The 14,455-nt window shown below is 33.4% G+C and overlaps 2 protein-coding genes across 2 annotated transcripts; one reads left to right on the top strand and one right to left on the bottom strand.

Annotated features, from left to right (window-relative positions):
- Positions 1–11,385: 11,385 nt before the first annotated feature.
- LOC148270487 (uncharacterized) lies at positions 11,386–11,799 on the bottom strand. Its single transcript, XM_088221340.1, has one exon. It carries the CDS (start codon positions 11,797–11,799, stop codon positions 11,386–11,388), a length of 414 nt encoding a protein of 137 aa, XP_088077466.1.
- Positions 11,800–12,481: 682 nt separating this feature from the next.
- On the top strand, positions 12,482–14,238 carry LOC148270486 (PHD finger-containing protein 1-like). The gene is made up of 6 exons (XM_088221332.1): positions 12,482–12,501; positions 12,747–12,774; positions 12,894–12,979; positions 13,277–13,675; positions 13,769–13,990; positions 14,070–14,238. Exons 1-6 carry the CDS (start codon positions 12,482–12,484, stop codon positions 14,236–14,238), a joined length of 924 nt encoding a protein of 307 aa, XP_088077458.1.
- The last annotated feature ends 217 nt before the right edge of the window (positions 14,239–14,455 follow it).

Raw genomic sequence — 14,455 nt, 5'->3', positions numbered from 1 at the left:
TAATTTATATTTTCGTACGGAATACACATAATTTTTACTTATAGTGTAATTGAAAAAGATTTGGAAATTCGTTCTACCTCGATCTACAGTTCTTTCGGAAATTCGAATACCATTTACATAATTTTTTTCGTTTATAATAGAAATCACATATATTAAATTATGAATAACTTTGAAAACTATGTTACGTGAAATGAGGAACATATTTTACCTTGGGACACGCGGTCCTGGTCGCCAACGTCACCACGCACTACCATACGCGTGCCATCGAAAATGCCAGACTGATGATCAAATTAGTATGCATTGTCGCATGCAGTACACCAACAGAATATTGGTCGCCGCACTTTCATTTTTCTTCCTTAATTTAATTAAATTTTTTCTTTTTTTTTTCTTTCATCTTTTTTTTTTTCTTTTATTCCTTTTTATTTTATTTTATTGTTTTTCTCTTTTCTTTTTCCTTTCTTCTTCTTCTTCCTCCTTTCCCGTAGCTTCTTTTTTTTGTTCTTCATTTTTCTTCTTCTTTTGTTTTTTTCTTTCTCTTTCTCTCTCTTCTTCTCCTTCTTATTATCTTCTCTATTTTTTTTTCTTCTTTCTCTTTCGCTCTCTTCTTCTCATTCTTATTCTCTTCTTTTTTTTCTTCTTCTTTCTTCTTCTTCTCTCTCTCTCTCTCTCTCTCCTTTCCACAACGTCTCCCCTTCGCCGCATCTCATCTTCGCAACTGCCACTCACTCCTCCTCCTCACGCAGCCAAGGCTCCTCCGCTCACTTCGCTTTCTTGGCTTCAATCGTCGGTCAGCTCGGGCTCTTCTCTCACTCGCTCGAACTCAGCTCTCTTCCTCTCTTTCTCTCTCTTTTTTTTTTCTCTTTTGCTATTTCATTATATATGTTCGATGTAAGAATTTCAGTTAAAATAGAAATATACTTGAAATAAAGCTCCAAATATAGAAAGATGGCAGAATACATAAAGAACACCGACATGCATGCGGTTTAGGATTACGTTAAATTTTGTGTTTAAAGTTTGTTTTTAGTTAGAATTCGAATTATGTTTTTGAGTAGGACTTTAATTTAATTTTGTTTATAAATACCACTTCAAATCAATCAATAAATATCAAGTTCTTTCTTCTCAAAATTCACTAAGTTTAAGAGAAGCTAGAAAACAGAGGAGCATGCATAAGCATACTCTTTTTCTTATCCTCTCTCTCTCTAAATTCTCTCTTTAAAATTATGGCAAAAATTGTGATCGGTTTGATTTAAAATCTACAAGTGGTATCATAGGTATATGATCTTAAGGGATCTGTGCTAAGAAATTAACAAAATAAAATACAAAATGACAACAAACTCGACTGACACACTAAATCCTCCTCTATTTACGAGAGAAAATTATCACGTATGGGCGATAAAGATGGAGCCACACCTGCCAGCCCATAGCCTGTGGAAGGTCGTGGAAGACGATGCAAAACCAGCATCATTGAAAGATGATGCAATAATAAACCAACTAAAGAGGTATGAAGAAGACATCTCTAAAAAACCTCGAGCTCTGTCTTGTTTGCATGTGGAAATATCAGATTCGGTCTTCTCTAGAATAATGAACTTGAGAAATCCAAGCAAGTATGGGACAAGTTAAAGGAGGCGTTTGAAGGTGATGAAAGAATCAAGATGGTGAAGATTCTGAACTTAAGAAAGCAATTTGAAACACTAAAGATGGCAGAGGCAGAAACCGTAAATGAGTATGTCTCAAAACTTCTTGATACTGTAAACAAGATCAGATTGCTCGGAGAAAACTTCAAAGACAGAAGAGTAGTTGAAAAAATGTTGATAAGTCTCCCTGTCAGATTCGAGGCAAAAATCTCAGCGATAAAAGAAACATGCAATCTCAGAACTCTCTTGGTTGCAGAACTATTGGGCAAGCTGCAAACATTAGAGCACAGGACAACCTTGAGAGAAACAACTCCACCGACGAAGCACTAGTAGCTACACAAAACAGAAGCAAGAATCAAGGTAAAAGAAGAGGAGGAAGAAGAAATCAAGATGATCAAGTCACACGATCAACACAAAATTCAAACAAACACAATAATAAGCAGTAAAAGGGATTACCAAACTGCAGAATATGTGCTCGCAATAACCACCTAGAACAAGACTGCTGGTATAAAGGGAAGAACCTGGTCAAGTGTAATTACTACAAGAAGGGTGGACACGTCGAAAATGTATGATGATGGAAAAAAATGAAGGGAGCATATCTGCTCCTTCTGCTCAAAATCAGTCTCAACAAGAAGTAAATTATACCAAAAAAACTAAAGGAGAAGAACAAATGTTTATAACACTCAGTGAGCAACTAGAGGAAACTGACACTCACTGGATAATTGACAGTGGCTGTACAAGCCACATGTGTAAAAACGAAAAAATGTATTCTGATCTTAACAAAGATACAAAACTCAACATAACTCTAGGTGACGGAAAGACATTAAGAGCAGAAGGAAAAGGAAGCATCGCAGTAACCATGAACTAAGGAAAAACAGTCATACCTGACATCCTATATGTGCCTGGACTGAGGCAAAATCTGTTAAGTGTGAGCCAAATAATCAGAAGTGGATACACCGTGGTCTTCAAGAAAAATTCATGCTTCATAAAAGACTCACGTGGGTATGAAATTATAAACATTTCAATGATCAATAGAGTCACTAAGCAACAACAAGTATTTCATCATGTTTATTGATGATCACTCCAGAATGACATGGATTTATTTCCTAAAACAAAAGAATGAAGCTCTGTAAAAGTTCAAGGAGTTCAAAGCTGAAACAGAAATAGAAAATGGAATGAAGCTGAAGTATTTGAGGTCAGACAATGGTTTGGAGTTCACTTCAACGGAGTTCAGGGATTTTTGTATTAAAGAAGGCATAAAACGACAGCTAACAGCCCCTTACTCTCCACAGTGAAATGGAGTATCATAAAGAAATAACAAAACTATGGTTGAGATGGCAAGAAGCTTACTCAAGGATAAACAGCTGCCTCTGCAATTTTGGTGTGAAGCCATGAACACCTCTGTATACCTGTTAAACCGACTTCCCTCTCGGGCTATTGAGGAAAAGACCTCATATGAATGTTGGAGTGGAAGGAAGCCTGCTATAAGGCATCTACGGGTGTTTGGTTCCATCTACTACTGTTATGTAGTAAAAAAGAAAATGAAGAAGTTGGATGACAAAATAAAAATTTATATCTTTTTTGGTTATAGTACAAAAACAAAATGATGCAAGGTCTTCAATCCTAAGGCCAAAAAAGTTATGATCAGAAGGGATATGGTAATTGATGAAGCATCTCACTAGGATTGGAAGGATGAAAAGATAATCCCCGATGATATATGTTCTACTTCAAAACAAGTTCAAGAAGAAAATAAAGAAATGAATAATCAAGAGTAACAAAAATCACCAAATAAAAGGACAAGAAGCTTATCTGACATCTATGCTCAATGCAACATTGCTGTTGTAGAGCCAACAACTTTTGAAGAAGCTGCTCAACATGAGGTTTGGAGAAAAGCAATGGAAGAAGAATTGAACATGATCGAAAAAATGTCATTGGTCTCTAGTTCCCAAACTAAAAGGTAAAAATGCAATTGGAGTTAAATGGGCCTTCTGGCTTAAAATGAACCCAGACGGCTCAATCAATAAGTACAAAGCATGCCTGGTAATGAAAGGTTATGCTCAATTGTCGAGAGTGGATTTTGGGGAGACATTTGCCCCAATAGCAAGACATGAAATGATCAAGTTTCTGCTTGCTGTGGCAGCACAAAAAGGTTAGCATGTCTTGCACTTTGATGTAAAATCTGCTTTTCGAAATAGTGAATTGGAAGAGGACATATTTATCAAAAACAACTGATGAGATTTGAAGTAGAAGAGAAGGCTGATCATGTGTATAAATTACATAAAACACTGTATAGCTTGAAGCAAGCTCCCAGAGCATGGTATGGTAGAATTGATGCATACCTACTCCACTGTGGGTTTAAAAGAAGCAAGAACGAAGCAACCTTATATGTCAAACACCTAAAGGATGGAAAAATGGTCATCATCTCACTGTATGTTGATGATATTCTCATCACTGGAAATGATAAACAAAGAATGGAGGAACTCAGAACACAAGTAGAGCAGGACTTTAAGATGTCAAACCTTGGAAGAGCAACCTATTTTCTCGAAACGGAGATCGCGCAATCTAAGAAAGGGATCTTTATATCACACAAAAAGTATGCGAGGGAATTGCTCAAAAAATTTAAGCTTGAAATTGCAAAGCCATATCTACCCCTCTCATACCACATATTAACTGTCAAAAGCTGAAGAAAAAGAAATGGTGAATGAGAAAGAATTCAGGAATATAATTGACAGCTTATTCTACCTAATTGCTACTCGACTAGATCTAACTTATGCAACCAGCTTGTTATCTAGGTTTATGAATTCACCAGACAATCACATATGACAGCAGTTAAACATATCCTAAGATATGTAAGAGGAACCACTGATATGGGAATCCATTTTCAAGCGCACAAAGAAAGAGAGCTTTTAGGATACACGGACAGTGACTGGGCAGGAAGTGTGGAGGATGCTAAAAGCACATCGGGGTATGTTTTTTCACTTGGTTCTGGTGCGTTTTCATGGTCGTCAAGAAGCAAGAAATTGTTGCACAGTCATCTGCCGAATCTGAATACATAGCAGTAGCAGGAGCTTTAAATCAAGCTCAATGGTTAAGAAAAATACTAGATGATTTACAGATGGTTTCCACTGAACCTACGATCCTCTACATCGACAATAAATTAGCAATCACCATTGCTAAGAATTCGGTATTGCATGGAAAGACTAAGCATATAAAGGTTAAGTTCCATACTATAAGGGAAGTAGAAAAAGAGAAAGAAGTAAGCCTAGTACATTGTGCAATAGAAGATCAAGTAGCAGACATCTTTACCAGGTCCTTGCCGAAAGGTAAATTTAAAGAAATAAGGAAAATGTTGGGGATGACTAAAATCCTTAAGGAGGAGTGTTCAATGTAAGGATTTCGGTTAAAATAGAAATTTACTCGAAATAAAGCTCCAAATACAGAAAGGCGACAGAATGCATAAAGAACACTGACATGCATTCGGCTTAGAATTATGTTAAATTTTGTGTTTAAAGTTTGTTTTTGGTTAGAATTCAAATTATATTTTTAAGTAGGACTATAATTTAATTTTGTGTATAAATACCACTTCAAATCAATTAATAAATATCAAGTTCTTTCTTCTCAAAATTCACTGAGTTTAAGAAAAACTAAAAAATAGAGGAGCATGCATAAGCATACTCTGTTTTCTTGCCCTCTCTCTCTCTCTCTCTCTTTAAATTCTCTCTTTAAAATTATGGCAAAAATTATGATCGGTCTGATTTAAAATCTACAATATATATATATATATATTTGCCATTTGGTTTGTTCTCATTCTCTCTACATTTTTTTTAATTAATTAATATATTATATATATATTTTTCTTTTGTACCCAACTGGTGCACCAGCTGGGTATTACACTTGTAAACTTATCGATCTCTCAATCATTCAAATTTCTAACCAAGTCAATATCCCACCCATCTGTCCAAGTTTACCTTCGTCACCTCCACATCCTTCCTATAACACCATATTTTGATAAATTTTAGTAATGGTTAATTAATGTACGGTAATTGCAGTGATTAGATGATAATGACCTAGGATGAGAATGATAAATTTTTTTTTATATTTGGATGATTGTATATTAATGTATGTTAATGACATATTTTTGTTTGGATGATATAATGATATGGTTGTATTTTTAGTCAAATTCCTAATTTATCCCTACCTATTATATGTAATAATAAATGATATATAAGAATTATGTAATAAAAAAAATAAATTATTTATCAATATAATTACATTTGTATTTAAATAAATAATTATTATACATAATTAAATTAAATTTTTATATTTAATAAAATAAATAATAATTTATGATGATAAAAATAGAATTAAGTATATTATATGAAGGTATAAGTAGAAAAAAAATAATATGTTGTTCACATACCATCGATTCGGTAGTTTTAAAATTCATTCTAAATTTGTCGGTCAGATACCGTTTGTTACTATTATAAGTTAAAACAAACATGATTTTCTCACATTTGTAGAATATAATGCATTAAAATTATATCATTCACTATGATCGAAACAATGTGTAAATTATAAACTTTTGGGAATTGACTTTTGAGACTACCCCTCCCTAACAACTCATCCTCCCAAAATTTAATGACGTAGCCCCTCCCAATCTTCCACTGAACCCCTTCCAAATTGGATTATATTAATTTTGCTGCATATAAAAAAAATATGTAGATAGTGCAAATTTAAATTAGTTTATTGCAATTATGAGCATATCAAGGTTTGGGGTAAATTGTTAGGTTTAATATTAATTACAACTCATTTCTTTCCATAATACAATAATGTACTTAATGAGAAATATTTATTAATGAGTGTTTCATATTGCTAGTATCAATTATTATATGTGAATTCATTGTAATTATTAAATTAAGTTGCTTTAAGTATATTGTTTATCAATATAACAGATGATTTAATATATTGTTAGTAGACAATTTAATCTAATGGGGTCGTATATGTTACCCTAATAAATTTTTCATACCCTTTGGGTCGTTGAAGAAATATTGTATTTTTGTGAGCTAAAATTTTAATTAATGATATTAACTAGTAAATTTGATTAAAGGGTTTAATTATGAGTTAAGTTAAATTAAATTAGAATGTAGAGTAACTAATCAAATGGTCTATTAATTACTCAAGTTTGAGGTAAAATAATTAACGGCTAATAATTTTACCATTGGCAAAACGACTAGAGTTATTTAGTAAATAGATTGTAATTTAAGTTTAAATACCTAATTAGTATTTAACTGGTTAAAGTACTCTTAAGGGTTTCATTTAAGCTAGGGTTCAGCCAATAAAGTAAACAATTTGATTCCTAATAAATGCTTTAGAACAATATAAATGTAAGTACGTCATATGTACGTAATTTAAGATTTATCTGAGAAAATGCAATGAAAAATAATTACTTCAATTAGTAGCAGTAATAAATTAATAATTCAGTGGTTTGTTTGTAGAAAAGGTGACACAGCCAAGTCAAGCCTGGCAGCCGGCCGACTTACTTTATTTCATCGAATCATTTGGTGTTCACAGAAACCGAAAGCATTTCGAGGATTCATAAGTCAAATTATTAACTTAATAATGTAGTGGCGGTGGTTGAAGAGTAAAAAAAAAAGAAATTAAAATTACAAATAACGAAAAGAAGATCAAGAGGAAAGTATATGTGAATATATATATGTGTGTATGCATATATGATCGTGTGCCCAGATGGGTACAACTCCATAAATTGAACAGTCGTAGGATCATGAGATTGTTTCAAGCCAGACTGCAAAACCCGTGTTTGGAAGGCTGGAAAAAGATTCTTTGAATATGAGAAAATAATTTCTTGCCAGTTTACTTTTGATCTGCTTGCTTCACTTGAGAACTTGAGGGTTTAAGTATTAGCATCAGGAGATTTTTCAAGTCGAGAAAAAAAAAATAAATATTTCTTTTCCCTGCTGCACGACACAATTGCTCTCTTTAGTCTTACTTTTGGAAATCTGGGGCTAAGAAAACCTGGAAAAAAGAGCTCGGATCACAAGAGTCAATTTGACGGTTTGACTTGACTAAATTGACCGACCAAAATTTTATGTCTTGTTGGCTTGTAAGAGATAGGAGATATATATATATATATATTATATGTATATCATAATATTTTTGCTATATTAATTCTTAACCTAATTAATTCTAATTAATTAGGTAACATACAAGTTAATGTCAGATAATATAACTTAACCTAATTAATTCTCATTCTAATTATTATCCACTCTAATAAAAAACATTCTAATTTTTTTTCATAAATACCCTATATCTCTTTTTTTATTTTTTTTATCATCTTTTATATTATTAGTTGTTAGATTGGTTATCTTGGAACTAATAATACATTTTTTTTTTCCTTTATGAAGACTTGCACAAGAAGAAAGATGAGAACTTTTTGCTAAATGTTTCTAGACGTTGTGACTATGATGTTATAAATCATATAGTCAAAACCGAGACTTAATTAGTAAGAAAGACTTAGGAATCAATCTCTATGCGTAATTGGGAATAAAGCATACATTATAACTTATATGTGTTTTGAGGACTTCAAAAGCTTGTGGACCATAACCAAGTGTAGAATCAATTGTTTTATTAATATTTGGGAGGGTTAAATAATCTTTAGACATGTCTTGTTTAGGTCTTCAGAATCTACATAGATTATCCATTTTTTGCATTATTTTTTTCTTTACTAAGAGTATATTTACTAACTTTCAAGGCACTTTACTTCTCCGATTAACTCAACTTACAAAAAATTTCTCATTTTTTTCTCTTAGGGTTGTTGTCTGTCCAAGGTGAAGTTTGTTGTTTTTGCTTGATGGATTTAAAGAGTGGGTTAGTGTACAATTTATATTGGTATATATTTGAATGAGTTTTTGTTTTGTTAGAGGGACTTTAAGCAAGTACGTGAAGATAATGCTTGAAAAAAACTCTTATTTTCCATGTCTTATACTTTAGTTATTTGTTCTTGGTACTTTTTATTGAGGGTAGTTTATAGGAATGTTCGACTCAATTTTAATCTTTTTTTTATCTTCTTTGATGGATTTTTTAAGTGTCTAGGAGTATCTAAATAATATTTCATGGTTGTCTGCTAATCAATTCTAATCTCCCATGTAGTCAAAAAAGTAAGAAATTTGATAAGTAGTGAATAGAGATAATTCATTTCAAGACATAAAAGACAAGTTGTGACATGATGGCACTATAAGAAAGGTTGACTACTATTTGCAGGATCTCAAGTGTTACTATGGTTTGACTTGAGTACTGACTAATGGTAAGCAATAAAGTGATGAAACTTTTTACTTGCACTCTATTTTAATTAAATTCTACTAAGAGATTCATGTCTTAAAAAAGGCTTCAATGTGATTATTCAATTTATGCATCAAAACAACCAAGATCTTTCTCACTTCATATTTTTTAATCGTAGTTGTCATGACCAATGCGTCATTATGATGGGTTATTTCCAATTTCGTGTTCTTTCTTGAGAAACAAATAACTTCTTCATTGTATCTCGTCTCTTTGACTTTGGTTTGTGTTACAGAGGTCAAAAGAATTATATTCTTTTTTTTAGTATTTTTGCCATCTCTTCACTTACTATGGTGTTGATGACTTTGCTTTTTTTTTTTTAATTAGTGTCTTAATTTCAGGTTTAAAGTAAAAATACTTTTTTATGAAAATTTTGCGATCTATATGGAATTAGTAGTATTTGATATCAAGTTAAAAGCTTCCTCTAACTAAGCCAGTTGACATACATTCTATCTTGAATCTAGTAAGAAAACGAGATATGTTGACGACACACAACTTTTATGCTCACATTACAATTTCCATCAGAGGATTCTTTTAGGACTTTTTTCACTCTTCGTAGTCATATTTTTTTAGATTTATTTAACCATTTATTATGTATACTATTTTTTAGTTAATAATACAAAAATACTACTGGAATGTTTTTTTTTTTATTAAACATCAACGAGACCTTATATGTTGAAGATTATTGATGAATGCGACTATTATAACTATTGATCTGGACTTTTACTTTAAAGTTTTAAGGTTAAATCTTTTCAAGTATTAACCTAGATTTTTTTGTCAGCGATGATGATAGTTATGAAGTATTTCTTATTTTAACAACTTCTAAAATGACATGACTCATTTTATAACTATTTAAAAGAGGTTATGGATTCTTTTTGCAAGTGTGGAATATTCTAGTAATGTAAATTCATGGGTGCTTTAAAATTCTTGATACGGTCTATAGGATCAATTAAACTCATCGTGAAGAGGTAGTTAGGGTGTCATCAAGGAGAAAAATAGCCTCTATTATGGACACTAAAAGACAAGCGATAATCTTGAAATGAAGAGACTCTTTAATTTGAAGAACTGAACAAACAATTATGAGAATCACATGTTCCTTAGCATAATGTCTATCATGCTTAACCTATATTGTGAAGGGTGAGAAATAAGCGTGAAAGACATGAATTTAATCTCCATATAAACATGCAAGTCAAATTGTGAATATGTAGGGAGAATCTTGCCCCAAGTTAGACAATGTCGTATTAGTGGTATGCAAGTGACCAAGTTGTTGATCTTCAACTAATGTGAAGTTAGGAAGTAAACCCAAAATCTTCAAAAATGGGTTATATAGAAATTGTTATGCCAAGTTAGATTTTTGAACAAGTAGAAGTTGCATGCATACCATCACAATTATCTTAACGTGTGAGTTTGCCATGAGTGGGCAAATTTGTTTTAACAGTTGAGTTCTTAAGAAATGTACTTGTTGTAGTGTTAGGAATGTAAAGAAGAAAATCTTATCATAACAGGTAAAGCTGTTAAGGGATTAGTTAGTCTCATGAAGAGTAAGAAATATATTTTCAAATTAATCTCTATCAGTAATGCAATTTTCACGGCATAAACATATTTTTTTTTATCAATTTTTTTAACATAATAGATGATGGATTAGTAATTAAAATTTACAATAATATTATTTTAACTTTTAAGAAATTGAGAGATTTCTAGCTACTACAAAAAAATTTTAAAGAACAAAACATAATTACATGACCTCAAGTTACTGCGATGATCATAAGAAATGTTATAAGCTTGCTTGTTCAAATACATGTCAAGAGAGAGAGAGAGAGAGCGAAAGTAAATGGTTAGATTGGTGGATGCAATAATATCAAATTTGGGTTTTTGGCTAGGAAATTAATTTAATTTTAAAGAAGGCAGAAATTGCAAAAACCCAGTACGGCAAAGAGAAGATGAAGACATTATTGTGTGAATAGATTAATCAATTTGTAAGTAGCTGCAACGAATACATGATAAATAATGGAACAAAAACAGGAGGTCTAGAAATTTTGCTTTCAGTTAGCCAATGTTCCCAGCTAACTTCCATCCATGACATTAAAAACCATCCAACTTTCCAAAACTCCATTCTTACAAACTTACATACTACTATTTTTGTCCCTCCCTCATCATCTTTCATTTTCATGGAAGCTTCTATAAACATGAACAGATGAACAAGCAGTCTACCTGTTTACCAATTTCCCTCCCAGAATAATCCATATATATGAAATGAACGGAAAAAAGATAATGACAAGAGGGGTATAAAAATCTACTTTTATACATGTATAGATCTCTATACTCTGAGCGAGCTTGTTAAAGATCAGAATCCATTCTCCTTTAAAATATAAGATAAAATCCATTCTCAAATATCAATTTAAAGGTCAAAGAAATTGTTGAATAGGTCTATAGACGGAGTAGTAGCTGATGGGGATGTGATACAAGGTAAGATCAAGCTTGTAAGACTAAGCATAGAATTGCCCTTCATAAAATTCTCGTTACCGTGAAGAACTGGACTCAAATCATTGAAGAAACCGATCATGGAGGTAGGATTAGACGGCGGTGGAAAGAAACTCTGCTGTACAGGAGCCAGTGAAGAGGGGCCCGGTGACAAAATCCCGGAAAAAGACTTGTCCTCCACCACACGATCTATCTTTGAACCCTTTCCAAAGCCCATGTCATCTTGATGGTGGTGGGACGTTGATGATGATGATGATGATGTTGAGCCGGTGAGGCGTTGAACTAGGTTCATAAAATCACTGGGGTTTGTGTGGATTACCTTGGGTGACATGGTGTAGATTATGACGGGCAGCCGATGCTGCGGTTGTTCATGGTGGTGGTGCTTATTCTCTCCATTACCCCTAACCTATCCGAAATTTCAATATCATTCTATGAATTAAAGAATTAAAATCCAAGTTAATTAATGCAGAGATAATATTATTTTCAGATTCATGATTCTAACAAAAAAGCTAAAACTACGAATAGTATAAAAGGGGGGAGTGGCCAAAGAAAGGAAATTCAAAAGAGGAAGAAAATCATTACTTGCCAGCGTTTAGAATTCCCCAGCCCAATAGTATATCAGGAGTGCAAGTCGGCTGCTCATATTCGCTTTTGATAACCCTAAAATCATAGGGATTTTAGTCCCAGATTCTACGCGTCATCTTCTTCCTAACCGTCATACCGAAGTTCTTTCTGGAAAGCCCTTATTGTTTTCTTCACTATGGTAAGGTTTTACTTCTCCTTCTTCCTTCCGGAAAACCTTTTACGCTACTTTCTCCTTTTTGTTTTTCGTTTCGCTAATTTTGAATGGTGGAGCAGAAACTTCACGACTGTGAGAATTGGAAATCAAGGATTATTGGAAAAGGATTCAAGGAAAAAAATTGTTAGAACTAGAAGATGATTAATTGGAAAGAAGTGATAGGATTTGTAGAAGAAGACTGTGGTTGGTTAGGGTATATAATATATAACCGGTAATGACAGGGAAAGGTGATAGGTAAATTATGTTTGAAAAGTGAACTTTTAGTGAGACCAATAACAATGCACTGACTAAGGAATTAGTTCCTCGGCAAAAGCACCTAAAAATTAGAAAAAATAAATCAAATGGGTGGCTTGTATAAAACCTTGAAACTGCATATCACTCGGTGTAGCCCCAATTCAGTTTTTGTGCATAGTTCAGACTGATCTAGTTTATTGCATGCTTTCTTTTCCATCTTCTTTTCTTCTGTTGACATTGTCTAGGTGCATCTGGGCACTTGGGTGCCTGCTTGTGTCTAGTTTATTGATATTTTGGTGATTCTACATTTACTTTTCTATCCTTGATATAGGTGTTAATCGGTGGAATGGATTTGAAATGGTACTTTATGCTGAATAATTCATTTGTTTCAGGTGACTATTTGTCAGACCTGTGGTGACAAAGGCTACTCTGAGGCTTTGGTTTACTGCAAGCATTGTCGGGTGTATGCCGTGCACCGGTAAGTTGCAGTCTTCTCTATTTTATATATCGCCCTTACTGTAGAAACCCTTATGTTGGTGTTTTGGGTTGTGCTGGCTCCCAAAATATGCTTTGTATTTTAGGATAATCTTGCAAAATCTCCATACTTCTCTGAAAAGATAGAAGTGGCAGTATCATGGTTATTGAATGCATTTTTTTCATCGTCTGCACGATTTGTACATTAAATGGTCTGAACAAGGATCAAAATTTTCTCTCATTCTTTGTTTCATGGAATTTTTTGGAAGGATTTTATCATTATATCTTTCCCTTTGTTCAGCTATTGCTTAGATGTATTACCGCCAACTTTTGTGGAACCTGTGACCTGGTTTTGCGACGATTGTGAGATAAAGATGGTGAAACCATCTAGTCTTGACAATCTTAGCCATTCCGAAAAGATGGCCAAGAAGAAGAAACATCACAGAAGATCGAAGGATATAGAGGAAGATAAAACTGCCAAGTCCTCTAAATCAGAGGCTTGTAGACCAGAAAGTAATGCCACTACTGAACTCCTTGAGGTGGCTTGTGAAGAGTCTCCTGACAAAGATAAGGGGCTTGGAGGAAAGGGGCCTCAAGATACGGTGAGCTCTGATGAGAAAGCTGAAACTGATGGGGATAAACCCAGTCCGGAATTATTCTATTATGGTCCTGCACAGCCCATCATTGAACCAATCTGGAGGTAAGAAATTAGTCCGTCTGACTTGTGAATTATTCTTCTTGCATGCAAGGTGAAAGTAAAAACTAATGAGCTTGTCTATTTGTCTGTTGACAGGGGATCTTTCAATCTGTTACTCAAGAATTTTGACACTGTTGGTGGGCTTTTCGGACATTTGTCCAACCTAGCATGTCCAAAAGCATGCAAGGCAGCAAAGTTGTTACCTGAAGTTCTTTGTCCTGAGTTGCTTCCGAAATCTGATGTATGGCCTAAGAGCTTCCAGGAACGGGGACCAAGTGATGAAAATATTGCTCTATTTTTCTTTCCAAACAACGGAAGGTAATGCCTTGGCAATATACATTTGTTTTCTTTTCTGTTTTCCCTGTCTAATTACTCCAAGTTGTAATTGTTGTTACAGGCCAGAAAGGACTTTCAACAGTCTAGTAGATGTAATGATAAAAAACGATCTTGCCATGAGAGCTGTGGTTGAAGATGTGGAACTCTTGATATTCACTTCTCTTGTACTGCCAATGCCTTTTTGGAGTGAGTGTAAATGTCTCCATAGTTTGAAAACAGCCCTCATCTAACTCACTTTTTTTTTGTTATCATTTTAAGTTTATGTCTTCTATAAGTTTATGATTACTCGACTTACTGAGAAAAAAATAATTTTTTAATTTTTAGGATTTCAAGAAAAGTTTTACCTATGGGGTGTGTTCAAGGGAAAGCAAGTTTTACAGACGGAAGTTCCTCAAGAGAAGAATAACTCATCAGTTTCAGAAACAGATTCTAAATGCGGAGTTAGTT

The sequence above is a fragment of the Carica papaya genome, chromosome 1 (genome assembly GCF_054855325.1).
Source record: "Carica papaya isolate Zhongbai chromosome 1, ASM5485532v1, whole genome shotgun sequence".
In the NCBI taxonomy this organism is placed as follows: domain Eukaryota; kingdom Viridiplantae; phylum Streptophyta; class Magnoliopsida; order Brassicales; family Caricaceae; genus Carica; species Carica papaya.
Note: the sequence above shows the minus strand (reverse complement) of the source record. Positions and strands in the feature narration are given on the sequence as shown.

Excerpts from the sequence above, each read along its gene's own strand:
- LOC148270487 (XM_088221340.1), bottom strand. The coding sequence starts at position 11,799 with ATGTCACCCAAGGTAATCCACACAAACCCCAGTGATTTTATGAACCTA.
- LOC148270486 (XM_088221332.1), top strand. The coding sequence starts at position 12,482 with ATGACAGGGAAAGGTGATAG. Across the intron at positions 12,502-12,746 it reads ATGACAGGGAAAGGTGATAG|GTGCATCTGGGCACTTGGGT; the intron begins GTAAATTATGTT and ends GACATTGTCTAG. Across the intron at positions 12,980-13,276 it reads CGGGTGTATGCCGTGCACCG|CTATTGCTTAGATGTATTAC; the intron begins GTAAGTTGCAGT and ends CCCTTTGTTCAG.